Source organism: Danio rerio, chromosome 9 (genome assembly GCF_052040795.2).
Source record: "Danio rerio strain M-AB ecotype USA chromosome 9, GRCz13ab, whole genome shotgun sequence".
Classification (NCBI taxonomy): domain Eukaryota; kingdom Metazoa; phylum Chordata; class Actinopteri; order Cypriniformes; family Danionidae; genus Danio; species Danio rerio.
Genome location: NC_141029.1, coordinates 36274357 through 36301319, shown reverse-complemented (window position 1 = coordinate 36301319; position 26963 = coordinate 36274357). Strand labels below are relative to the sequence as shown.

The following is a 26963-nucleotide window of genomic DNA, read 5'->3' as shown; positions in this document are numbered from 1 at the left end:
ATAACTACTGTTTTACAGTACTGTGATGGTTTTAGGAAGACGTTGGCGTAATTTATTTGATAACTGAATATAAAATACAAAAAATTCTCTGTATAACGACTGTTTTTACATAACCGTGATGGTTGGGGAAGACTTTAATAAAATATAATGAGTGGGCAATTTAATAAATAATAAAAATATTTCTCTTTAACTTTTTACTGCAGCTGTATCCCTTCTAGCAACCACCTATTTCTGGCGATTTTTGTGGTCAACTCCTGTTGTTTGTCAGACAATACTCAGAAAATACACATATTGGCTTAAATGCAGGTCATACTGTCATTGAGAGAATTTCATTTGCCTTTATTGCAAATATATTTAGACTTCACACATTGATTTAACCCATAGGTCTCAAACTGGATTCCTGGAGGGCCGCAGCTCTGCACATTTTTGCTCCAACCCTAAGGAAACAGCTGACCCAACTAATAAGGTGTTCAAGACTACAAGACTATTAAGCAGGTGTGAATTGGAGGTGGTTAGAGCTAAATTTTGCAGAGCTGTGGCCCTCCAGTAATTGAGATTGAGACCATTGACTTAACCATTTAAAAATAAAGCAATAAAACAATTAGAATATAATATTACTCATTGAATGCTACACATAAAGGAAAACTGATTTCATGTCATTCTCTAAATATATTTCATTTCACATCAGCAAACAAACAGGGATTTATTAACGAAAGGATGGAGTTATTTTCAATGTTTATTAAATAGTAATAAACACAGACATGAAAAATATTGGACCTCTTGCATGATTCCAATGAAATACATTAAAACACGGCTTATTTATAAGGTTTGTCACTCATGTCTCAAGTGGCAGGAATACTAAGAAATCAAAGCAATGCAAGCACAAAAAAAATGTAAAATTAAATAGTGTGCTGATAAAGAAAACATCAACGCTTACACAGCATTGATAACTTGTATTAGAAAAAAAGACATTTTCTGCAAAGTCTTAAATGAAAAAATACAGCTGTAGTTAAACATCTTTTCTATCACAATCGTTTGCTTAAGAAGTGCATCTGAAAAAAATAACAAATTCATCAGCAGAACTTTCCCAAGCTATTTTTAAAAAGAAGTCCTGCTATTGTAACCATTTTTAATTTACATGCTTCATAATACAATAAAAAAAGTTCCATCATTCTTCCGCTCCCTTTAACGACAATATGATACACCAGCAGAAGAGCCCATTGGTTGCAGCACAAAACCTGAATGCCCCAGGAGTCAGGGCTGAACGTATTCATTTAGAATCAGTCTGATGAGTTTCCTACAAGAGACACCAACTTATGGGCGTCCACCGGAGTTTAGCGTCAGATTAGCCATGAGCTCGTGAACAGCTGCAAATATTGTGCACTCCCCTGTTAGAAAAAAGGTAAAAATGATATTAAAATGTGGATGAAAGAACAAATTACAGATTTATAATAGAAAATATGTACTTTTATTTTAGGGATATCAGTAGCATATTTTACATCATTTGCGAATTCAATTATGCACTTTGATAAAGGTCTGCATTCCGAATAAAACGCGGTAGTGGTCAGAAACTCTGGTATAATCAGAACGTGAGTGGGTGGTCTAACAATATAGCGGTCCTGAGATGGATAGAGCGTGAGCAAGAGAGAGCGCTGTGGATCTGTGTCTGCATGTGAATGAGAGAGAGAGCACGCATCCACCATTGGTGCTGTGTATCGCTTGTTATAGGCTGTTCTGTAGCATCCAGCTGGGTGTTTTTTGGAGGCATATTTAATCTCTATACATTTTACATTCTTCCTTGGACCAATATGTACCTGCTATGTGTATAGCAATAATGATGATATGAAATACAAAACACAACCAGTAGTTGGCAAATATATTGAGTGCATATGTTTGTAAAATAACCAGCCATAAATCTCACCGCATGTCACGTGACACTTATGTCTCATCACATAGGGGCAAACAAACCTGAAATTTAGCCTACAATCCTTACACAATCTACACTTTTATCTGTTATCTCTCTCTTTTGGTAGATTTTAACGTGAGAATTTGGAAATCAGATCTAAATTTAGCAGGAACGGTTGGGGCAGTAAAAAACGGGGCAGGACGGGCAGAGGGTGAACAAAGGATGAATATATAGCAGGAGCGGTTGGGTGCAGAGTAAAACCTGGCGGGAGCAGGACTAAAACAATCAGTCCCACGCAGATCTCTTCACTGTGACCTCTTTCTTTTAAGTAGAAAATGAAATCAATACCAACCATGAGTTAGTTAGCTTACTAATTGTAGTACTACTATTGCTAGTTTTGTGGTGAACAATTCATCTGTGCATGTCATAAAAAAACATTGTCATTTTAATCTAAAATTAAAATCTGAGAATTCACTTCCCATTTGTTTCTAGTTAAAATTCTCACATTAAATCTGTGCGGAATTGGGCGTGGCTAACATATTAACCACACCCCTCCAACTGTCAGTTTTGCCAAGACGCAAAAATGGTGAGGAGGAGGTGTCCGTTCCAACTCTCCTGAAACCCTTTTCCTAAATATTCAGAATAAAATGTCTACTTTACTACATCCAATCATCTCGCAGTTGAAAAAACAACTCTTCTTTTTTAATATTCGGTTTCTCTAGAAACTGCGCCACAGTACAAAAAAATAAAAAAAATAGATGTAACTTCTGGTTTATGCAGAATTTAAAGGATTCCTATTCTGCTTTTTTACACTTTCAACCTAATTTAGTGCATAAGGTTGCTGTTTGAGCATGAGAAACATTTTCAAATGACAAACCTCAAACTCCACAGTAAAGGGAGTCATTCACTATACACAATAAACCAATAATAATGCCCTCTATAAACTGCCACAAGCACTTTGGATGTAGTTCTAAATTTTCCTTGGTTTATTTGAAGGTCCCACTGTTCTCAGGTGCATGTCAGAGCCATAGAGATTTGTCTGTTTTGCTCTGATGCATGTAGCTTGCACGTAGATAAACAGTATAGTGGCAGACAAGAATGAAGCAGATCTCCCTTACTACAGTGAGAATTTTCCCAACTGTTATTTACTATATTTGTTGTGGTATTAATTAAAACCTTTCTGCAATGATGAGTCACACACAATGTCAAAGTTTGCACACGCACACACACGTTTAGCGTTGCACTGTTTTTGCATGGCAAATGTGACAGAATACATGTTAATATACACTGCTACATGGACATCTGTTATGTTAATGTACAAAAGTAAAGCGTCTTCTTTTAAAATTGCACTGACACTATGCAGCTGTGGTGATGGAGGTGCAGATGATCACAGAGAGTTGAAATATTTATCCAAGTTGACTTTTCCATGGGCAGGAAAAACCTCTTTCATCACATTGCGGTGGGCCTAATAATGGGAGGGATTTGGATCCCATTTTAACAATAGGAAATAGACGTATTGTTTCTATCACCCCTATATGACTGTGAAAACACTATACCTACACACACAGTTCTGTCCAAACAGCTTACAAAAGTCGATTTTTATCATAGATGCCCTTTAATATTAGTGAAGCAACAGGCCATTGTCCATTTGCTCAATCAGAAGTTTAAACTGACAAGGCTTTAAATCATATGAGAGCAACACCTTGTTTGCGTTTAAAGGGCCATGAAACCCCCTCGTTTCAGCAGGGTGTTTTCACACCTCTACTTTGGAAAAAGTCAGAAAAGTGGGCGTGTCCAGCTCTGTTTAGGGGGGAGTGTCGGAGGAAGAAAAGAGGCTTGGTGTGGGAGTGTCTATTTGGGCGCGCTGAATTTCAGAGTCAAAACACAAAACCACAGTGGACAATGTGATTGTGTTTACATGGACATCTGTAGTCGAATTATTTGCCAGATTATTAAATGGTGGACTTTAACTGCAGTTTGGCTCTTTCATTCAGGGAATTCATTCATGTCCCTTCCGACAAACGTGATATTTGATTCGAGGAACTGCTCTAAGCGTGTATTTTTCATGCAATGTTTGATACCGCACGGCAAATGAGAGAAAAAAAAACTCAGCATTTCCCGGAAACTTAGATGCACACGGCAGGTAGCGTCAGAAAGCTGCGTGTGTTATTCCGGTCACAAAATCCAACACGAGGTTATAGTTTGGTTGTAACTGTTAGTGCTAACTTGTTTACACTCGTTGCAATAGTTTGTTTGATACGAATAAAATACGAACTGAATAAACAAAGAGCACTGGTCGCTCACTTACCAAATCTGTAGAGACAGGACAATCACCAGCAACTAGAGCCGCGTCTTTATTAAGAGGAGACTAAAGCGAATCTGGATCTCAGCGTTTGCAGATGAGAACAGCTCTCAGGTAAACAATAATCCTCCTTGGACACGTAAGTTATTGTTGTCGCGCGTCGCGTACACTGTAATCCACGCGTGAGTCTGTGCTCTCACAGAGAGAAAATTAAAATTAAACTTAACTGCAGCAAACTATAAAAGCAACACTTCACGCTTGTTTTGCCAACACAACGTGGCGTCTCTGCCATCTACACTCTGACAGTAATGAATATTAATGAAGTTGCACAATAGAGCGCACTGATTGGTTTGAACCAAGCCTTACTCATGCATTAATGCAACACACTGTAAGACGTAATAAGACTCTCTGGCACAGACGACCAGTCTGCACGCTGGAATACACGCTATTATGTCATGACCGTGACGCAGCTTCAAAAATTCGTTTCAAACCGGAAGTACGAATTTGCTTGAAATAACGCAAAAACAACCAATTTACACTTTTTAGTGAAATATAGGTGTCCTAATAGTGTTTTTAGCAGTGTGGGACACATATATGACTGTCAACAGCTCAAAAAATGTGTTTTGGTGTTTCGTGACCCTTTAATTTAAAGACACAAAAACAGCGCAGTTTTTGCTTGCACCAAAAAGAAGCATTTGCAAGGTACAATGAATGGCATATTTTGAGCTAAAATAAATTTAAATACACTTTTTGGGGACATTGGAGGTCTGCATCTTGTAAAAAAAGCATAATATAACCGTTAAAGAATGCAATTTTGCCACTGGGGATTTACAGTCAGTTATGGAAAACGTGCTACTCAAAATATTACAGATATAAAAATGTATATAATAAGGATGTCCACTGTTCAGTGTTCACAAACAGCACTGATATACAATATTTGAGCTTGATGTACAAACCTGGTCGTGGTGGATGGTGCTCATTGAAGCGTCTGAGGATGGAGCTGACCATCAGGGCCGCGGCTCCTGAAGAGCTGTGCTGGCGAGGGATGTCGGCCTGTTGGGTCAGTCCAGTGGCCATGTCATACACAATAGGCACGATGATACTGATGGGCTCCTGGGGCACTGGTAACCTCTGGGTCAGCTGGAGCTGTCAGAAGAGCATCTCTCCAAGTTAACACATGTTGTAATATTCAAAACACAGACCAAACACAAGCTGTTGAGCACACAATGACTGGAATAATAATGTCAGAATAATAGACATCAGAATTCAGGACAAAGACCTTTAGAGCAAGACCTGGGAATTGGCTGTGTAGTAAAAGTTGACATTTAGAAGATAAAATGGCCAGATAAAGGACTTACAAAGAAGAGCATCTTGGTCTTTAGCACCACAGCGATGGTTCCTGGTGGGGCAATGGGAGGAGCGCTGGGTGGGATGGTCAGACAGAACTGCACATTCCAGTTCAACTGAGCCGCCTGGTCTGGGAACTAAAGGAATAATGAAGAACAGCTTGAAGGCTCCATTTGTTTGATGGATTTAGTGTCCAGTAAAATAGCAATATTAGGAAATAAAATTTGAATTTAAAAAAACATTAATGACTAGGGCTGTCAAAATTGTTTCTTCGGTGCACTGCGATGCATATGCGGACAATTCGGTATCAGTTCAGTGGTAGATCCTAATGGGGAATGGGTCATTCACTGACACTGAAGTTACAGAAGATCAGAAGATTATTTCACACCCATTGGAGAAAATGAAAAGTAAACTCCATTTCTCTCTCTCTCACACTAGCTATGATTCCATCCACCTATTTTATGCGCATTTTACACATTCGCATAAATTTTGAAATTGTGCATAAAAAAAACTTATCCAGATAACTGAGTAGGATAAACTTTTTATTCGATACGAAAAGATGCGCATAAACTACAATGGAAACAATTTTACCGAACAAATTTCAGTATGTGAGGTCATGTGATATTGTTGTAAGAGATCATGTGATGATGAAAATGTGTGTAAATGGACAAACCAGCAGGCTGAGCACATTGTAAACCATCTGAAATGTTGATTTGGTCATTCTAAAACGCCTTACCGTTTAAGTATTAGTGTTATTATATTATTAATGACCTCCAGAATCAAGAGCGTCTGTGCTCTGCGTCTGACACCTTCAAACGCCACCGTGCGTCCACTGCGTGTCAGGATTGCCTTCTGAGGCGCAAGTAATTTATTAGATAAAGAAAAGATTGACACAGCTTCTCCTATTGCAGCAAATTCAGTTTTTACTGTTGATATTTGGCAGCAGTTAGTCAGGAAGTGACGATTTTGTTCGCTTTTACTCATTGGATGGAAACGCTGCTTTATTCGCACGTCTTTTATCCGATAATCCAGTTTTGCTTATAAAGTTCATTCACATTTTTGGACAAAAACATAGCTACTGTGGCCCCTATGACCTGCTGGCCTGACGTTTCCTCCCTCCCTCGGCTGTTACAGCAATTTTAGCGGATCCAGACACGAGCGTGTCTGCAGAGCGAGCTTTCTACACAGAGTCTATCATCGATCAGCTGTGATCGCTGCGTCCGTTTATCAGTGTCACTCATAGGTGGACAGCGCCAGCGCATAAGAGCCAATCGCAGCACTTTCTGTTGAGTTAATCATAGGCATTTACCAACTCGCTCGACAACTCTCAAAAAGCAAGCGGAATAATATTTACGTTTGTTTATTTGCTTTAAATGGTTATGTTGTTCTGTTCATGTCCTTGAGTTTTGTTTGATGCAGAGTGTTTTCTTTGAGCAGGTAAAATTAAAGTTACAGTTCATATAACTGACTGCTTGTATTTAAGGACAAGATTGTATTACAAATGCATATAAAATATTTTAAAATTTTAATACAAGAATTCTTGTGCTGGGAAGTAAAATATAAAACTGAGTATGGAAAGCATCGTCAATGCACCATGATATCGAATTGAACCGAACTGATCGTAACTAAACAGAACTGTGAGACCAGTGTGGATTCACACCTCTATTAACTACAGTAATTAATTTAACCTGCCTGTAATGGCAAAGTTACATTTTCATCAGTGTCACATGACTCTCATAAATCATTCTAATAGGCTGATTTGTTGCAAGAGATTTTTTACTTGTTATTATAAAAAAAATTCTTAATATTAAAATTCATTCTGATTTAATTATTTGTACAAACATTTCTTATTGTAATATATAAAAGCGATGCCAGATCGTGTATGCTTGTGCAAAGAAAGTGCTTACCAACTCCAATTTCATGATGCGAACACAGTCTCTGAGTATGTTGGTGGGAGCTCCCAACAGTTTTGTAAAGGCATTAAGTGTGTTGTACTTAAAGGGTGGTCCTGCAACCTAGGGGGAAATAAAATACTCAATTTAAATGACTGAGGAATACTGGAATTAAGTGTAACAAGCTGAATTTCCATCCCAACGTGAAAAAATCTTACAAAAAAAAAAAGTTTACAAAAAAAAATCTCAAATGCGAATAAACATTTCCATCAGGTTGTTAGAACACACAGCTGTAGTATTGGTAAATTAGCAACCAACAGTAAACAAGGCAAGCATAATTGAGTCCAAACATGTATCCATAACTCTATGATTAGATGATGCTAAACTTCTGTTTTCTCAGCAATGTCATTTTTCTTGTGTGTTTTTGTTGCTGAGAGGAAAGCATGCAGCAGACATTTATATATTCAGCTGGGTACAGTCACAATATTTGATAACAGTATACCACTGTTTAGGTAAAGATTGAAAAAGAACTTCACTGTATGTGAAGCATTGGACCAATAAGGGCTCTTAAACAGAATACAAATCTATCTACTACAAATTTCCAAAACACAAACTGAACAAAAGGCATGACAGTTGTTGAGCTGATTTCCTACCCTGGTCTCAAAGAACTTCTCCAAGACCTGCAGCTCCTCCTGTGACCAGGGTCCCGTGTTTTCTGGTGTGACTTTCAGCTGGAGAGTCTGGTAGGATTTAGGGTTGAGAGCCACTCTGCATTTAAGCACTTCTGTTTTAAACATGATGACGCCTGGTTCATTTGAGTTCACAATAGTGAGCTGTGAATAGAAGGTAGTCAAAGTGTGATACAGGTATATGAAGGTAAGTAACCATACGAAATGTTTACAGCTTCTGACTCACGTTGGGTTCTAATTGGATGATTCTCTGCAGGTGTCGTCTCATGATGACTGAGCCCAGGAAGCGCTCCAGAGGTGAGCACAGGTAGCTGCCTGCCAGCCCTGGGACCGGGCATGGCATGGGTGAAGGCAGAAGCAACACATGTAGCTTGCTGTGGGTGAGGATGGTGGGAATAGAGGCTGCCCAAGACCGCTGTGGCAGTTTACGAGGTGGAGGCATCGCCTGTGAACCTATACACAATGACTAAAATTAGTTACTGCAAGGAATGTTTATGCTGAAAGAAAATTGTAATTAAGTCAAATCTAGCACTAGTCATTGTAGTCTATTAAACTCGCATACATCTATATTTGATATCAAATTTTATGCCCATCAAGATATTTAGCATTGCAGTAGTCAAGAAAATTAAGAAAAATAAATCTAGCCAGTTCTTTTTGTACGTCTGTTTGAAAGCCTGAGGAATTTGTTTATGAAAGAACTTAAATGGTTGTCACGACTGTATTTACATTACAAAAATACAGAACAAACAACCGCAACATTATAAAATATTCAAATGTATTATGTTCGTTTCTTAATTGTAAAATAAAAAAGTTTTATATGTGATTTTATTTTGTGATAGAAATATTACTCCAGTCTTCAGTTTTAAATGATCCTAATATCAAATAAGATAAATTGCTGCTCTAGTACCAATTTCTTAATATTATAAGTATTATTATATCAATATTATCACTGTATTACTTACTATGTTAATAGAAAGAACAAAATCATTATTTGTTATTTTTTATATTTCTTAAAGATAATTCTATAAATTATCAACATCACTATATGTATAGATATCTATATCACTAGTTTTACTTTTGATTCATTTTCTTTAAAGTAGTCTTTAGGCAAAATGTCTTTGAATTATATGTACTCACTGGTACCAGCTCGAGGGGAGTGGGATGGGTCTGGAATGGGTGAGTGCAAAGAAGGGTTTCCTGGTGACATGCCAGGGATTCGTGCTCCAGGAGAAGGTCCAGAAACCTGTGGGGAACCTGGCCAGGGGCCTACCCTAGGGCTGGCGGACACTAGTGTGTATGGTGAACTTGGGTCAAGAGTTCCTGCAAAACAAAATCAAAGACATCGGGGTCATAATGCACTCGTGTTGTGGTGGGTAATGCTCTGCTGTTTCTATGTAGCACCTGATTCAATTTCAACTACGATAATTAAAAGTTCTGAGATTGTGATACAACAAAATGTATTGAATTTTGATATTGGAACTATTTTTCTGAGGTAACTGACAACACCCAGCTTTACAGTACTAACATATCGCAAAGTTTGGTGTCATCTAGAACAACTAAAATTATTACAAATAACTGTACAGAGCAAGGTTGCATTACATTGATCAGAGGTCATAAATACACTTCTAACAAATGATTTCAATTACAAATCAGAGAATGCTGAAAATAAATGGATGACGGATTCCACAAAGACAAAAATCATCCTTTCTGAAGGTTCATGTGATACTGAAGAATGGAGTCTTTTCTTTTTTTACTATTATTAACATCCTTTTACACTTTTTTTTATTCGCTCAATATAACCAAACATCTGTGATCGATTAAGTAGTGGAAAGTCCTCTCGTTTACCAGTTTCGTTCTGTGCCAGCGGGACCTGTCAACAATCGTGCAGACAGTTTCACATGCACTTCAGACCCACAGAGACGCGCATTTTTGGGATTTAAGAAATTCATCCAGCCGAGGTTTCTCAATCTCCTAAAATGTCCGGGATTCAAATTTTGCTTTAGCCTTCTAAAGCTTATATGCGTTTATGCATCTTTTATTTAAACTACTTTTCGCCTGGTTTCACAGCTGACAGCGCACACACAGCCAAGAGACAGAGAGAAAAAGTAAATAATAGATTAATTAATCTAAACGACTTTACTATATACTCAGAGAGGACGGAATGGCTGCAAAATATTTATGTTTAGATATGCACCATTATTAATAGTTAATCAACACATTTGCCTTGTCTACTCATTTTAATTTTGCAGTTATGATTATTTTAAGAGATATTGTCTGTTTTCTCATTTATTTCTCTTTTGTTGATTATTTTAGTAATTTGATGATGTTAATATATTACATTGGCTATTTTGAACATGGTGCACATGGCTCCTGAATAGCATTAAAGTATTTCTTTTATATTTCTGTCTTTTTAAGTCTTTTTTTTCTACTTTAACCAATTGAAAAGAAACAGTGTCGTGATTAATACAATTATTATTAAAAATGAAATTATGTCTTGTTTGTCGTATATAGTTAACTATTTATTTGTTGTGGGGAAATTGTGTATTTCAATCCGGCTACAGCCGCAAGTATATTTGAAACCTGTGGGAAGCACTGAAACATCAAGTAAGCTAAAGTCATTTATAGAGCACCTTTCATGGGTTTGTACAAAGACTTTACATCAGAAAGTGAATCTAAAACAGATTTATTACAAATTAAAGTAAAATTTACTAGCAGCCAACCATACTTGTAATTAAAAGCTTGTCCAAATTATTATTATTTTTTTACTTTTCTAACTAATAAAAATATCACACCAATCCCAAAAAACTGAATAAAACTTCACAAAACAGATAACAAAAAATATATTCTTAAACACTCACACAGACACAGAGAGACAGACAGACACAGACACACACACACACAATAAATAAAATACAAATTAAAAAGAATCACAGGAACAATCGATCAGACTGATTTGAAGTACTAAGCATAGCATTTTTTTGTCTTGCACATAATCATGCGAATGATTGAAACTGATATTCCAAGTCTTCCCAGTCCCACCAGTCAAGGAAACTAAAAGTAGTAATGATACAAAAAATATCAAGCAAGCGCTCAATTAAGCAAACTAAATCCTCCAAGCGCAAGAGACAAATCAGATGTCTTTCACCAGCCCGTTAGAGACTGAAACACCAGAGGAAAGAAAGCCAAAATCAACAAAGCCCAGGATGGCGGCCGCCCTGTAGACTTACCATGTGGGCTGGCAAAGTTGGAGGTCTGCCCCATAGAAATGCCCAGAGAAGAGGGAGAAGGGGTGGGCCCAAAGGGAGAAGGGGCCCGCAGAGCTCCACTAGGGGAATTGGCTGCGTGGATGTTCCCTGCACACAATTAACCAATCAGAGGCCTCGTGAACTTCTCTCTGAAAGCAGGACAGAAGCTGCAGGGCCCGAATGGAGATGGGTGGACACGTGTATGATCGTGGGCATGCTTTCCCGTTGCACAGTGTACGGTGATGAACACAGACTGACCGATAAAGGCATGCATGTCCACAGAAGGGCTGGTGGGACATGTTTTTAATGGGTGGGATATCAATAAAAATGTGCTCATTTTTTTGATTCCCAGACTCCATGGATGGCATGACCAGGATGCTAAGGACAAGCTCAATGACACAAGAGAGAAACATAAATATACCTGGAGATTGCGTTGTGATCATGGACGGTGAAGGAGGCACATGGTACGGGTTGGGAGGTGATGTAAGGGGCGGATACACCCCTCTTCCTGGAGGTTGTGTCTGGGTGTGGGGCATGAAGGTGTCCTCCATGCTAATTGGCGAGGGAGGGTTGTCGTCTTCATTGACGGAGCGTCTTCGAGCATCCTGGTTACTATCCACAAACATGTTCAGGAACGTCTGAAACAAATAAAATGAAATGACAATTATAAAAAGAAAATTATTGTCTAATAATCAACATTTTTCCAGATAAATAAAAATGTATTTAATGTTTCACGATTTTATCATAAACCACAAAAAAAGAAGATTGAAGCCATTAAGGCATAGATCCCAAACTCAATTCCTGGAGAGCCGTAGCTTTGCACAGTTTTGCTCCAACCCTAATCAAACACGGCTGATCTAGAATCGTCTTGTAGTCTTGAACACCTCGATTAGTTGAATCAGCTGTGTTTAATTAGGGTCGAAACAAAAAAAAGCTAAGGCTCTCCAGGAATTAAGTTTGAGACCTTTGCATTATCAGGGATAGTTCATTCAAAAATAAAAATTCTGTCATCACTTACGGACCCTTCACTTGGTCAAAACCTATTTGATTTGCTTATTTGAGAATGTCGGTTGCTGGAACCCATTGAATCCCACAGTAATATTTTTTCCTACTATGGAAGTCAATAAGTGGCAGCAACCAACATTCTTCAAAATATCTTCATTCGTGTTCAGGAGAAAGAAAGAAACTTGAAAACAAGGGAAAGAATATATTAGGGTAATTTTCATTTTTGGGTGAATTGTCCCTTTAACTCATGTGCTAAACTATGAGGAGAGATCTCCGAATTATAGATCTACAACCGTCAGAAATTAAATGTTGAGGATGTTAATGACAAGATTACTGACTGCCCCTGTTATGGTGAAAAGATGCACACAATCATGCAACAGAAATTGTTAAAGACAACATGTTTCTAAGCTCGTCTTCTTTCCTGATACACACACAAAAGTATGTTTTTATTACTAAGTAGGCTTATTAGGACGAAGAAACTGTTTTTATGAATAGATCATTGAATCAATGGCCAAAACAACTAGTTAAAAAAAACATTAATTTAGAAACAAAACAATCCAGCTTTTGCTATAAAGTGCACAAATGCTCTAGCTTTGTTTAGACCAGAGATGCCCAAATTAGGCCAACCAATGGGGAAGGTTGGGGCGAATCCCTCAATCAGAGATCATCATTTCTCATTTTACTTTTGCTTGTTTGTTTAATTTCTGAGAACAAAATAATTAACTTAAAAGTTTCAATTAAAGATGAATTCAATCAATTTTTCAAAGGGTCATGAAACCCGAAACCACTTTTTGTGTGTGTGTGTGTTTGTGTGTGTGGCACAATTTAAAAACACAATTAGGACACATATATTTCACTATCGAGTCAAGTGGAGTAAAAATATATATAGAATTGACATGAATAAAGTATTTATTAATTTTTAAAATATTATTAAATTAGGAAGTTGCCATGGCAACTTCGGCCCACAATCAAGTTTGGTTTTTGGCCCTTTATAAGAAAAGGTTTGGGAACCCCTGGTTTAGACCTATTGTCATTGGTGAAACAAAAGACAATATTGTGTCTAAATTTTCTCACTCAATAGTGAGGGCTTGCTTGTTAAACTGTTAAAATTAGCAAAAATATATAACAAATATATTCAAGAAAATGGCAATCAAGCTTTTGTGATGGGGATAGTTCATCCAAATATGAATATTGACTTATTTTTCACCCTCAAGAGGTTCCAAAACCTTGAGTTTTTTTATTCTGTTGAACACAAAATGTGACATTTTGAAGAAAGCTGAAAAAAATCTAAACACATCCATAGTAGGAAAAACAAATACTATGGAAGTCATCAGTTACAGGTTTCCAGCTTTCTTCAAAATATCTTCTTTTGAGTTCAACTTAAACAGGTTTGGAACAAGTGAAGGGAGAGTAAATGATGACAATTTTCAGTTTTGGGTGATCCTTCTCTTTAATTGATCTTTTTTATAAAACAAAAATCGATTAAGTGACTTTAAGTGCTTTTATTACTTATAGGGGTCACTTTTATAAGATTCATCATAGTTAAAGCTTTTGGACTCTGCGCATGTAAAAACCATACTCTTATATGTAAAAGTAATTAAGAGTGCTTTCACACCTGTAGATCGATTATTTTGTTCTGAAACAGGGATTGAAATTGTTACAATGTTGAATTCCTACCGGTAGGAATGACATCCCGCCCTACTCATAATTCTCTCTTCATATAGGTATATCTATGCCTATTACATATCCATAATACACTGTGATATAGCCTGGTTTAGATCGTATTGCTTTCACACTAGATTCGATCTGCTCCAGAGTTCATTTTAATCCAGCCGAGACTACCACATCCAGGCGATCCAACCGATTGTTTTGCCGTGGATTCGAGCGTGATTGCTGGATTCACATATGCCAAACGAACCACACTAACTGGGGAAATGTAAAAGGTTCTTGAACAAAAGTTCAGGTGTAAAAGCATTCTAGGATATTATCAAAAACAATTAATGTCACCCTCCTACCTGAGGTTGACTAAATGAAAAGAGTTTGCTTTATTTTGTGGAGTATTCATATTATAATATGATTTGCTCAACCCACCTTAAGTCCAGGAGCTGGATAGAAGCCTTCGACTATCTTAGTGTTGTCAAACAAACTGTAGGCCCCATCCCGGATGGCCACCACCCCTCTGCTTCGGCAGTAGATGTCAATGCAGTACATGTTGCGGAAGGCCAGGCGGATGTGGGTGGGCGACTGGGGCAGGATGGAAAAGCACTGGTACGCCGTATTAGTCCTTTGGGTAAGACCCAACATAGGCACTGTGGGAAGCTTGTTGATGGCATTTAGAGGAGCCTGAGTATCTGAGAGGACCTGAGCGGAGAGAAATATGTAAGAAAATAATCAGCATATCATTTATAAACAGAGTTATCCTCCAAAACCATTCCAAATTGATCTGTCAACACTTTTTTGAAGCACCATGGCCTCCCAATCATCCCCATCCACCAAATTGGCTATAGCTAATGTGTGGCGAGCGCACTGGCACTGTTGTCCTGTGGCTACAGTCGCATCATCCAAGTGGATGCTGCACACTGGTGGTGGTGTAAAGAGACCCCTCTCTCATGATTTTGAAGTGCTTTGGGTGTATGGCCATACATGATAAATGTGCTATATAAATACACATTACTTACTAATGACATTGTTGACATTTTACATTTTAGTGACAAAGGATAACTACATTTTAGTGCTAAAGCTGTAAGTACCTGCAGAAGTTGTACAACATTGGGTGTCTTGTTGAACATCTCCTGAAGTTGGTGCAGAATTATGTTGTGACAGTTGCTACAGCCTGAATTGGGCCCCACAGTCCCCAGGGCCAGATGGTATCGGTGTGTCACTGAGTTCCATTGTATCGTTACCTGAAAGGAAAAGATATAAAACTTGTAAATGGAAAATAATTTAGATTTAAACTAAATTACCAAATTAGTGAATTAAAGGAATAGTTCACCCTGAAATAGTGGTCCTAGGTGATTTGAATGTTTCAATTAAAGGTTAAATGACAAGTGGATTTTTTAAATGTTTTTTTTTATATAATAATAACAATAACAACAACAACAAACACACAGTGTGTTCACAAAATAAACATTGCTCAGGACTGCTTCCTGAGGATATAGATTAAAGGTAATGTTAAAAAAATGAACCCCAATGTATTGCTAGAAGTCACAGGTATTTATTTTGATTTTCCCACATGTTTTTTGACTCTCAAAATATTGTTAGATGTTAATTTGTATTTTATCAGATAAAAATTCAGATAAAAATTTTCAACTGAAGTAGATTTGAGGGTAAAGTCATCAAATTTTCATTGCTGGTTGAACTATACCTTTAAGCACCTTAAGCATCAACATTATAGCAATTGTTTAAATTCTTTTTACCGAGCTGCCTTTAGTGCTGCCATAACACAGAACCAGTTTCCGATAATTGTACAACCGTATCTCCGAGAAAAGGCTCAGATAGGAGGGCATTTCTAGAAAATACGAACAATTGATTATTAATTACAAGCAAATGTGGAAAAAAAAAACAGGATTATCTGATAAACAAAGTTCAAAAGAATAGCTTTTAATGGCAATAGAAACCTTATGTAACATTACTGTCACTTTATATCAACCCCAAACGTTTATCTACATGTGTACAGCACCTATAGAAAAATCATCATATCTCACTGAAACAATGATTTTATTTGGCATACATCCTGAAATCAAATCACATTTCAAATAACATTTCCAGCATTTGAAATGTTTTTATAGACTTCTCTTAACCTGTGCCTTTCTACAAGTTCTCAAAAGGTCCATTCCGAAGGTCTTTTGAAAGCAGGGCGTAATGCGAGTAAAGGTATAGATTTTCAGAGGGTATGATGATTTTCTATAGGCACTGTATGTCAGTTCCTCATTACAATTTAAAATACCACTTTGTCAGCTAAATGATAAAGTATCAGTAAATTAATATATAAATACTATTGTGGAAGAGATGCAATTGAATTATACAATACAGTATAACCAAGGTACATACCAGTTAAAGAGCGCGAGAACTCCAGCACACATTCATAAAGCTTACTAATGCTGTTCCAGTCATTCAAAAACATCTCCACCACTTTCCTGCCACCCACTGGCTCTGACAGAGGATTCTCATATGTCAGGTAGACATGCCGCGTTGAAGCTAAATTAAATTAGAGGGAAAGAAAAAGACTTTAATCTATCCCTTTCACGTCACTGTGTAGCTCTGAAAGGCATTAGTAGAGAAGTACCTTGCTCTTTGATGGATGTGCTGTTGAGTGGGCAACTGGAGAAAATCAATTCTGCCACCCATGTGCGATTATTGCGTCCCTGTAGTCTGAAGGTGCAGTCCAGCAGAGAGCGCTCTAGAGCTTTTCTGGTTTCTTCACCAACTGCCATACAAGGTGGAACTCTGAGCAAAAAGCAGAGCAATTATGTCTTATTATGTGCTTTTACTTGATCAATAATACGACACAGCGATTGTGTTTTTTTTTTATAAATAAAATGTGTAGTCTAAATTTAAATATTTCTAATGTCACGTTCACCTCAGAAATCATTGTAAAATGCTGATTTGATACTCAAAAAAATATGATACTCAATTTGTAATTTTATATCAATCCTTTAGTGTATATTGTGATGCTGTTTATAAAAAATGTATCATATTACAAATAGTGTAATGTTAGAAATGCCTTTACTGACACTTTTCGATCAATTGTATGTGTTCTTGCTAAATAAAAGCATTTCTTTCTTTAAAATCTGCGTATTTCAGTATGCTGATGTACTTCCAACAGAAACAGAATATTGAGCAGGGGGCGGGGCTTTATTCTGCACATCATATCCTCATAGCAAACTAACAGTAAGAAAGGGCATTAATATGCAGTTGCTATGGAAGTCCTCGGGTTGATGTCAACAGAAAAACCATGGTCAAATTTTCATTGAAGATTACCAAAATATTTTTTAGATTGTATCAAAGCAGCTTAACGAAAAAGTTCTTGTAAACTGAAACTGTGCCAGTCCAATTTTCAGAATTAAAACAAACCATTACTAACAATTATTAACAAAACATTAATTATGACTTTTAGCTCAAACTCCAAATTTGCCGTGTATTAATAGTTACAGTAGCAGTTGGGTTTAGGTATTAGGTAGGATTACAAATGTAGTATAAGATCGTGCAGAATATGTACTTTATAATTGCAAATAAACTGCTAATACCATCTTAATAGATAGGCAATTACTTATTGTACTTAAAGGTGTTAGCTAAATAAATAAAATCGTACATAACACAACCAGAAGAGTCTATGAAACAGCACTAATGAGGAAAAACTGCATCTATCAATTTAAGACATGATGAAAAAACAAGTCTTACTTCAGAATACGTATGGCATGACTACAGCCGTCTCCTTCGACCTGCACTCCCTGATGCGGAATCTCCATATTGGACAACTACAAGAAAAGCAGGCACAAAATGGGATATTTGCTAGGGATAGCACTTTAGAAATTGCAAGACCGCTGCCACCATCTAATAGATATGCAGTACCTCAGAGCGCAGTCCGATAAGGGGCATGTTGGTGTCACACATGGCCACCAGGTGAGCAAGCTCCTTATTAAAGGCACACATCTCTCCAGACCTCTTGGGTTTCTTTGGTTCAACGGCACTTTGCTCTCCTGACAACTGAGGAGAGAGCCAAACAAAACTGTTAATTACATTAACATCACAAAGACACATTACAACATTTTTCTTCTAAATTAAAAACATACACTCTAGTGAAACAGATGCATGAAATGGAAAATCATGATATTATGTTTAGCAATACTGTATGAATATGTATTAATTTGTTGACATACAAGATTTCTAACAATAGCTTTGCATTTGGTTTAAAAATTAAAAGTAGATTACAGCGCTGCTCAGAAATTCAGTTTTCTTTACAAGAAATCGATCACGGTAACCCGCTTTACATCTTTAAATTCTATTCAAGGCGCACAATTCAACAAATCATAAAAATATATATTTTAATTAAATATTGCAGTATTACAGGTAATTTAAAGTCAAAATTATTAGCCCTCCTGTAAAATTTTCATTGTTTTAAAATATTTGCCAAGTGCTGTTTAATAGAGATTTTTGAAACACATTTAAACATGAAAATAGTTGTAAATACTAACTTAGTTTATCTAATTTCTTTTGTGTTTGCTATAATGACAATACATTATATTTTCTAGTTATTTTACAAGATACTAGTATTCAACTTAAAGTGCCATTTAAATGCATAAATAGGTTAGTAAGTTTATTAAGGTGGTTTGTTGTCCTGTAGCCATTCAGGAAAAAATAAATATTCCTAAATGGCTAATCATATTGACATTAAAAATGGTATTCAAAACACACACATCCGTCCATCCATCCATCCATGCATCTCTCTGTCAACCTACCTACCTACCTATCTATCCCTCTGTCTACCTATCTATCTATCTACCCATCTACTTATCTATCTATCTATCTATCTATCTATCTATCTATCTATCTATCTATCTATCTATCTATCTATCTATCTATCTATCTATCTATCTATCTATCTATCTATCTATCTATCTATCTATCTATCTATCTATACACACACAAACACACACACATTTTTTTTATCAAAAAAGCTTCGCCTCTTTAAATAAGATCTCATTGAAACTGCAAATAGGAGGACTAAATCACTACATGCCATTGAGGCTGAGAATAAAAACAATGCTGCGGATAAAGGCAAAAAATAGTGCCAATATGAGCTTTTGTGTTTTTCTGTGCCAATGTTCTATTTGGGATGCATTTGCCCAATCAGCAGCATACATTTATTTCATTGTGTTGGATTAGACCCTACTCTGAAAACTGCTAATTTAGTTCCCTTCAAAGTGACATTAAAAGCACAAAAAATGCTTGACAGTTCCTGCAGTATGAAAAAGTCAAAAAGCAGATCTTCTTTGGAAAGTATAAATACTTTCCTCAATGACAAAAGCCCCTAATGACCCATTCAATTTCAGATAGCCTAAATAAAGTTCAATTTTAAATTTCATGCTGAATTAAGTAGTTTAAGCACTAAATGACCATGTTTAACATCAATTTTGAGAATATTCTCTAGCTAGCCTATCCCACCTTCCTCTTGGTCCCAGGGCGAACCATTCGACAAGATGAAATGTCCTGCACAAGCTCCTCCAGGTTGGGCTTAAAGTGCCTAAACAGCTGAGCAGAAGGAAGTCCGTCCTCGCTCTCCATCTGACTCACAGACAGGAAGTAGTACTTATACTGAAGCTCTGTCAGATTGCTGGGCACGTCAAACATCTCCACCACCTTGAAAAAGACAAATGTTAACTGTTTGGAATTCACACAAATGACAGTTTTATCTGTGAGATATATGAATAAGATATTGAGTGTATTTACAATATAGTATTGTGGGAGCCGAGTGAGTTTGATGAAGAGGCGATGTTTTGAAAGGTTGCCCACAGGATGTGTGGTTAGGTTCGATAGATGGAGAGTGTCTGTGCACAGTGTGGGAAGATGTTTCACGGATTGCCGACATCTCTGCTCGCCCAACCAGAATCTGACCAAAACACAATACACTTACATCAGATACGGTCGTAATATTAAAGACACTACAGGTACAGGTAGCAGTCAAAAGTTTAAATCAGGATTTTTTTCCCCCTGTTTTAATGTAAGTTTGCTGTCTTTACTAAGACTGCGTTTATTTAATCAATTATATAATAAAAACTTTGTTTGCTTAAAAGAAAACGATTTTTAAAACGTTTTTTAACAAACTAATTTATTCCTGCAACTGAAAGCTGAATTTATGCAAGTCTTAATTCTCACATGATCCTTCAGAAATCATCATACTACACAGAATTGCAGTTCTACTATAATTAATTACAAATTGTAACTGAACTATAAATAATGATATTAATATGTCTGATGTAATCATAAATGTTAAAATCCTTTTTTTTCCTGCATGGTTTTGTGAAAACTGTGATATACATTAAATAAATTTTTTTGTGATTCTTTAATGATAGGAAAGATTAGAGGATTTATTTAAAATATATATTTTACATTATAAACATCTTTCCTTCCACTATTAAGCAAGCCAATGTCTCCTTGATGAAAAAAAAAGTTTATTAATTTTGATGGTATTTTGAAACAGCAATTTATTACAGTTTCAACAAAAAAAAAGCAGCCCAACAGTTTACTCATCAGTAGATCATGTTAGAATAGTTTTAAAATGTACAGATTAAGGATGCTGAAATTTTTATTGAACATATAATACTATAAAGAATTACTTTTTATAGTTTGAATCTGAACTTACTGACAAATTATATATAATATGCATATATTAAACTTCATTTCATAAGTGTGAACACAAAAAGTAATTTGACACTTATGGGGTTAAATCACAGGACTAAATTAAATTTTAAACTATTCAATTAAAATGACATCAAAGTAAATTCCAATATTATTTTACATTTCTACTGTATTTCTTGAGCATAAACATGCAACTTTACGGAACCCCGGAAGGGACGTAGTGGAGGAGAAAAAAATTGGCTGGGTGAAAAAAAAATAATGGGTGAAAGAAAAAAATGGGTGGGAGGAAAATATATATTTCTAAGTTTTTGCGTTCCCTCATAAAGTTTTGCGTTATCTCGCAAAGATGTTTTGCGTTCCCTCACAAAACTGTTTCTCCACGAATACTTCCTGTTCACTTCACTCACATTAACCCTCCCGTTTTTGCCGAATTTATCCCGTATTTTACCATTCTATCCCACTTTCTTTACATTACTGTGCGTCGATCGTCGCCTTTCACTACCTCTGAACCAGTGAATGCATGTATAAGCGCTGACTGACAGACGCGCTCCATACAATAAACTGATCCCAGATCAGCGTCTGTACCCGCCATTTAAAGGGACACTTATGTTATCAAACAAGTGAGTTTATTGTACAGAGTGCGTCTGTCAGTCAGCGCTTGTACATGCTTTCGCTGGTTCAGAGGTTGCAAAGTGAAAGGCGACGATCAACGCACAGATTTAATGTAAAGTAAGTGGGGTAGAACGGTAAAATATGAGAGAGTTTCGGCAAAAACGGGAGGGTTTACATGAGTGAAGTGAACAGGAAGTGTTTGTGGAGAAACAGTTTTGCGAGAGAACGCAAAACATCTTTGCGAGATAACGCAAAACATCTTTGCGAGATAACGCAAAACATCTTTGCGAGATAACGCAAAACATCTTTGCGAGATAACGCAAAACATCTTTGCGAGATAACGCAAAACATCTTTGCGAGATAACGCAAAACATCTTTGCGAGATAACGCAAAACATCTTTGCGAGATAACGCAAAACATCTTTGCGAGGGAACGCAAAAACTTTTCTTTCACCCATTTTTTTTTCACCCAGCCAATTTTTTTCTCCTCCACTACGTCCCTTCCAGGGTTCCGTACAACTTTGATGAACAGAAACATAACAGAATTTTAACATATCATTCCCAAACTTTTTAAATCAGTAGTGTTGCTGGACTGCTTACTTTAGCTGTAGTAACCATGTGACGATGCGCTTCATGTCATCGTTGATACTCTTCTCAATATCGTCCAGCATGGATTGATCTAGAAAGAAAAGGTAAAAGAAGTCAAAACAAAAGTCAAGATGCTATTTTCTTAAAATAATAATATGTGGGCCTAATGCATGGGAAATATTACTAACCGACTCCGTAGAGCATTGGCTGAAACATTCCTGAATGCAGATCGACAAATATGTGGAGGCACTCAGATCGACCGCAGGGCTCCAGTATTGGTATGACCAGCGTGGGCAGAGCAGTCTCTATAAAGGCTGAAAAACAAACAGACAAAATGAATGCTCATAAATACATAAGAGGATGTAATGGGACACATTTGTACAAAAGATGTGCATTTTGCATCGTTATGTGTATCTTTTATGTAATAACTTAAATTAGTGTTTCTACATAACAGCTTGTAACAAAATAGGGCGTAAATTAAAGTTGGTAAGTAATAATATTAGTAATTTTAAAAGCAATAACTGACAGATTAAAATTTATTTGAAATTGTTATTTTAGACATCTCTTTGTAATTTTAAACAATTACAATAATATTATAGTATTTATGTTCAGAGTATAAAATGAATTATTGTTATTTAAGTTTGCTTCCCTAAATAAAGCAGTTTCTGAACAGAACAAATATCTTAACTTCTTTTCTTTTTGTGAATAATTGCTTAAAATCTGACTAATTTAGTAAGCAAGAGAAGCTAAAGATAGAAAAATAAATATATTAAAAAATAATAAAGTTAAAAAATTAAAAAAATTAAAAAAAGAGAAGATTTCTGTGGTGCAAAATACTCACAGTTGTCATTAGGGTTGCTACTTTTCAGAATGGCTTTAAGTTCTTGCAGTTTCTGATGTGAGCGAGCATGTACACTATCAATCAACAGCTTTTCCACTGAGAGATGGTCGATCTAAAAGAAAAGGCAAAACAAACAAACTTTTATCTTCACTGATGTTACTATACCTTACATCAACATTCAAAAGTCTGGGGTTGCTGCAAAAAAAATCTGAATTTCAATCAGCTATTGCATCATCATTATGTTTTTCTTTATCCTTACACATTTTTTTTACATTAAATGTAATTTACATCAAATCAGCATTTACATGACACAATTAAACTGAAAATGCATTATATGTATTCATGTTTAATCTATGCATTACAATTGCATTAACATTATTTAAATAATTAAACAAACCGTTGTTACTCATCCTTGATGACAAAAATATCTTGTAGCAATGTTAATGTCTTCACTGTCTTTTAAAAAGATATTTTTAATATATATATATTATATATTTTGTTGATTAAATTTTTGATGATTTGTTTTTAATGATTTGTTGAGTAAACGAATGAATGACTTTATAAGAAATGAGTTTAACCAGTAATGCTCACCTTCATGGCTCTTTCCATTAATTTGGAATCACAGGCAGGCAGTGGAGGCTCATGGGAGATCTGTAATGGCTTAGAACCATCGCTTTCATCGATTTTTATGGTAACCTTGTGAACAGATGCCGTGCCAGTCTTTCTACCCAGCACCTGTTGACTGAAAGAAAAAAAAATCATGCCACGCAAAACCAACAAAGAAAAGTGAGCAAACTGCTGAATTTTAGAAACCTACTTCCAGACAGATAATGTGAGGCACTTTGCAGGGATGTAGCGCTCGACCTGCACCAGATCCCCCCACCGCTCTCTGATTAACATTAGAGTCTGAGAGTGCAGAACCTCCAGTTGGAGTGACAGGCAGAATGAATCTGACACCAATTATCAAGGAAACAGCTTTGTTTTATTAAACACCTTTTCCACAACATCTGGAAAAACAAAACTTCCCTTTCATTTAGACGGACCATTACTGCACTTCAAAATATCTAAGCTGGTAAAGTAAAAGATATTAATTTAGGAACCTTATAATAATAATAATAATGTTATACTAAAATTCAGTGTTTAGCTGAAAGGATACGGAGGCAGGTGTACATGTCCTGAAGAGGCTTGTCATCTCCAAACAAGCGGGACTGGACCAGCTCGTGGATATAATTCACCTGCATGCTATGGACCAATGCCCGTCCATCTAAAAAAATGCAATATATATGGTTAAGATCATTTAAAAATAACATTTAGTCATTCATTCATTCATTCATTATCTTTTGGGCTTAGTGCCTTTAATAAACAGGGGTCGCCACAGCAGAATGAACCGCCCATTTTAAAATGATTTTTGATTATTTATAAATAAGCATTTTTTTTACATAAATTGTACACATTTATGGATCAGTTTTTTAAGTAATGCTTTTACTCAGCAAGAATGCATTAAGCAATTGATTAAATTTGACTATAACTTTTTTTGAATGCTACAAATGTTTCCAAACTTGATCAAAACAACTACGAAGAAAATGAATAAGGTTTCAACAACAACAAAAACTTTAGCAGTACAGCTAACTGAGACAACTAAGAAATGTTACTGGCACACCAAATCTGCATATTAAAATGAATTCTAAAGAATCCTGTGAAATTTAAAAAGAAATGGCTGCTGAAAGTTAGGGTTATATATATATATATATAATATTTATATTTTATATATATATATAAATTCTCCTAGATAAAAATTAAATTATAGATATACACAGAAACGTAAATAAATAAAACATTTTAAATATATTTGGGATGTACCAAAAAAAACATTTTCCTAAAATTTTCTATGTATAATATATAAATATGGTTCCATGATATGTCATTTGCAATATCTTATTATTTCACACAGAGAACATATTACCTCCAGTTTCCTTATCCTCAACCAGAATCTCTAGTTTAAGAAGTCTCCAGGGAATATCAGGATCATCCCCCATCACCGTCAGCGTTGCTTCAAATTCACCCTCAACACGAAACTTGACTCGTCCATTGGCTTGACAAAAAAAAAATGACATAGAAACAACAAAAATCATTTAAAGGCAAAAAGAAATACCTTAAAAGCACAGAGTTTAAATTCTTGAAATACATAACACACTTAATACAGGACAGAATAAATGTTTCCCAGTACATGTGGGAGACTAATAACTTACCCACGGTTAAGTTAGCCAGCTGTGGAGGCAAATCAGTGGTGACTAGTCTGTGTCGCAGGATTTGATTGAGCTGATTTAGCGTGGTCTGCTTCTCTGCTTTGGTTATTGGGTCGGGAGGAATGATTTTATCCTACAAGAAATTAAAAATAAATTTATAAAACAGTTTCCATTTATTTCACATTTTACAGCAGCTGTACGTACAGTATGTATACACTTTATGTTTGAATACTTACTCGGATGCACGTGGGCAGACGTGGATAAGACCCTGTGGTTAGTACATCAATGGCAAAAGGGATGGCAAAACTAGGCAAACGTGCATGTACCAACGCATCCCTGGCTAGTGATGCCAGCCGGTCAGCCGTGTCAACAAATAAATATGCTTGTTGATCCAGAAATGAGGAGATCATCTGCAAACAGAGCTAACAATGAGTCTCTCGTAGTAATAGTAATAAAAAGATAAATGAATCAGGCTGAGACTGGGAGATAAATCACATACCGCACATTTCTCCACCTTTCCTGCATTACTTGCCCATTTGACAAGAGCAAGCAGACGCACAAAGAGTTGACGTGTCCGACTGGCAAACTGAACAATTTCAATTTTTCTGTAAGAGATGGGTTTAATTAGTTGTGCTCATATGCAAGCATAAATTAAATCCTAGGGGTTAAGAGTTTCTTGAATAATGACCAAAACTTAAATTAATGTATTTCACAATACCAGTGCTTCCAATACCAGGTAGATTTTTTTTGGAATATGTATATACTCATACATACATCAATTCATAAATACATAATCATTCATTATCTTTTCTTAAAATTATTTTTTCTGTTTTTTATGAATCCAAAGCATTCCCAAGTGGACCCCTGCAATTTCCCCAATTTTACAATAAGGTTTTACAACATCTAAATGTTAACTTTATGTCAGTTTCTTACCTTTCCATGTCTGTTTTACGAGGAAGTCTGTGAAAATAATAAAGACATGGTTACATAATATCTAAATGACAGCACAAAACAATTCACATTTGAAACAACTTGCTATTATGTGGCAAATATGACCCTTCGGCTACATAATAAGAAACTCTGAGAACCTTCAATTTTATAACATTTTATTTTATTTCATAGAATGTTACAAAATAAATAACACACTAAAGTTTCTTACTATATCACAAATTTATTTGGACAAACTTTCTAATGAACCAGATTCAATTCAATTAAATTCATGAGATGTTAATACCAATTACGGTTAATTTGACACATCCACATTCAAGATTATTTATTACCAATTTAAGAGTCAAGATTTGTGTCTAAGCTGACATGACAAGTAAATATCGTCATAAACTGAACAAAACAATTGTCAACTAGAACATACGGGCCAATACTAAACGAAATCAAACTTCAGTTATCCATGCCTGACCAATGACCATTCAAAACAACGAGAAGTCCAGGTCAGGTCTATCGTGAACTCACAGTTCAGCCAGCAGTGTGATCTCATGATAGGTTCGCTGTAGCAAAAACTCGATCAGAAGGCTCAGCCGTACTCCTTGGGTTGCCGGGGCTCCTGGAGGAGGCTGCGGGGTTGAGGTCGGACCCCCGGCGGGCACCAGCTGCCCGTCCGAACCGATCTGAACTGGAGCCATTTTAAAATACAGCGGGAGCGATGTGCGGTTACTGCTCCGACTCTTTCCACTCGCGTTTACCGCAAATCAGTAAGCGAATATTATCAGCCGTACGTCCTAATGTTTAGAGGCAGCGGAAGCGATTTCATCCCATGGAGAAACGAGGAATGAGTCTCTTAACGTGCAAGATGTGGAGAACTGGAGCCCCGCCATCACCGACTGGAGCTGAAGCAGGAAACAAAACTGTTCTTTCCCTAAATGGCGCTGGAAAGTTATTTAAAATAAAAGTCTGCAAGGCAAAAGTATGATTTTAAAAT

The 26963-nt window shown here is 36.3% G+C and overlaps 1 protein-coding gene across 2 annotated transcripts; it reads right to left on the bottom strand.

The window, feature by feature from the left end:
- Positions 1–702: 702 nt before the first annotated feature.
- Positions 703–26891, bottom strand: med14 (mediator complex subunit 14). 2 transcript variants are annotated; one of them, NM_212765.3, is made up of 30 exons: positions 26498–26891; positions 25964–25990; positions 25530–25635; positions 25267–25440; positions 25034–25163; positions 24748–24876; positions 23941–24048; positions 23602–23734; positions 23376–23526; positions 22785–22896; positions 22132–22257; positions 21956–22034; positions 19836–19995; positions 19551–19745; positions 17958–18092; positions 17787–17863; positions 16672–16832; positions 16437–16583; positions 15803–15894; positions 15137–15289; positions 14478–14747; positions 11803–12019; positions 11364–11489; positions 9274–9456; positions 8363–8589; positions 8101–8280; positions 7463–7570; positions 5567–5692; positions 5165–5354; positions 703–1388 (listed from the first exon to the last, which is right to left on the bottom strand). In NM_212765.3, exons 1-30 carry the CDS (start codon positions 26665–26667, stop codon positions 1315–1317), a joined length of 4266 nt encoding a protein of 1421 aa, NP_997930.3. In that variant the 5' UTR covers positions 26668–26891; the 3' UTR covers positions 703–1314. The 2 variants fall into 2 exon arrangements, with proteins under 2 accessions (NP_997930.3, XP_087122143.1); XM_087266017.1 differs by lacking the exon at positions 11364–11489 and having other exon boundaries at positions 719–1388.
- Positions 26892–26963: the final 72 nt, after the last annotated feature.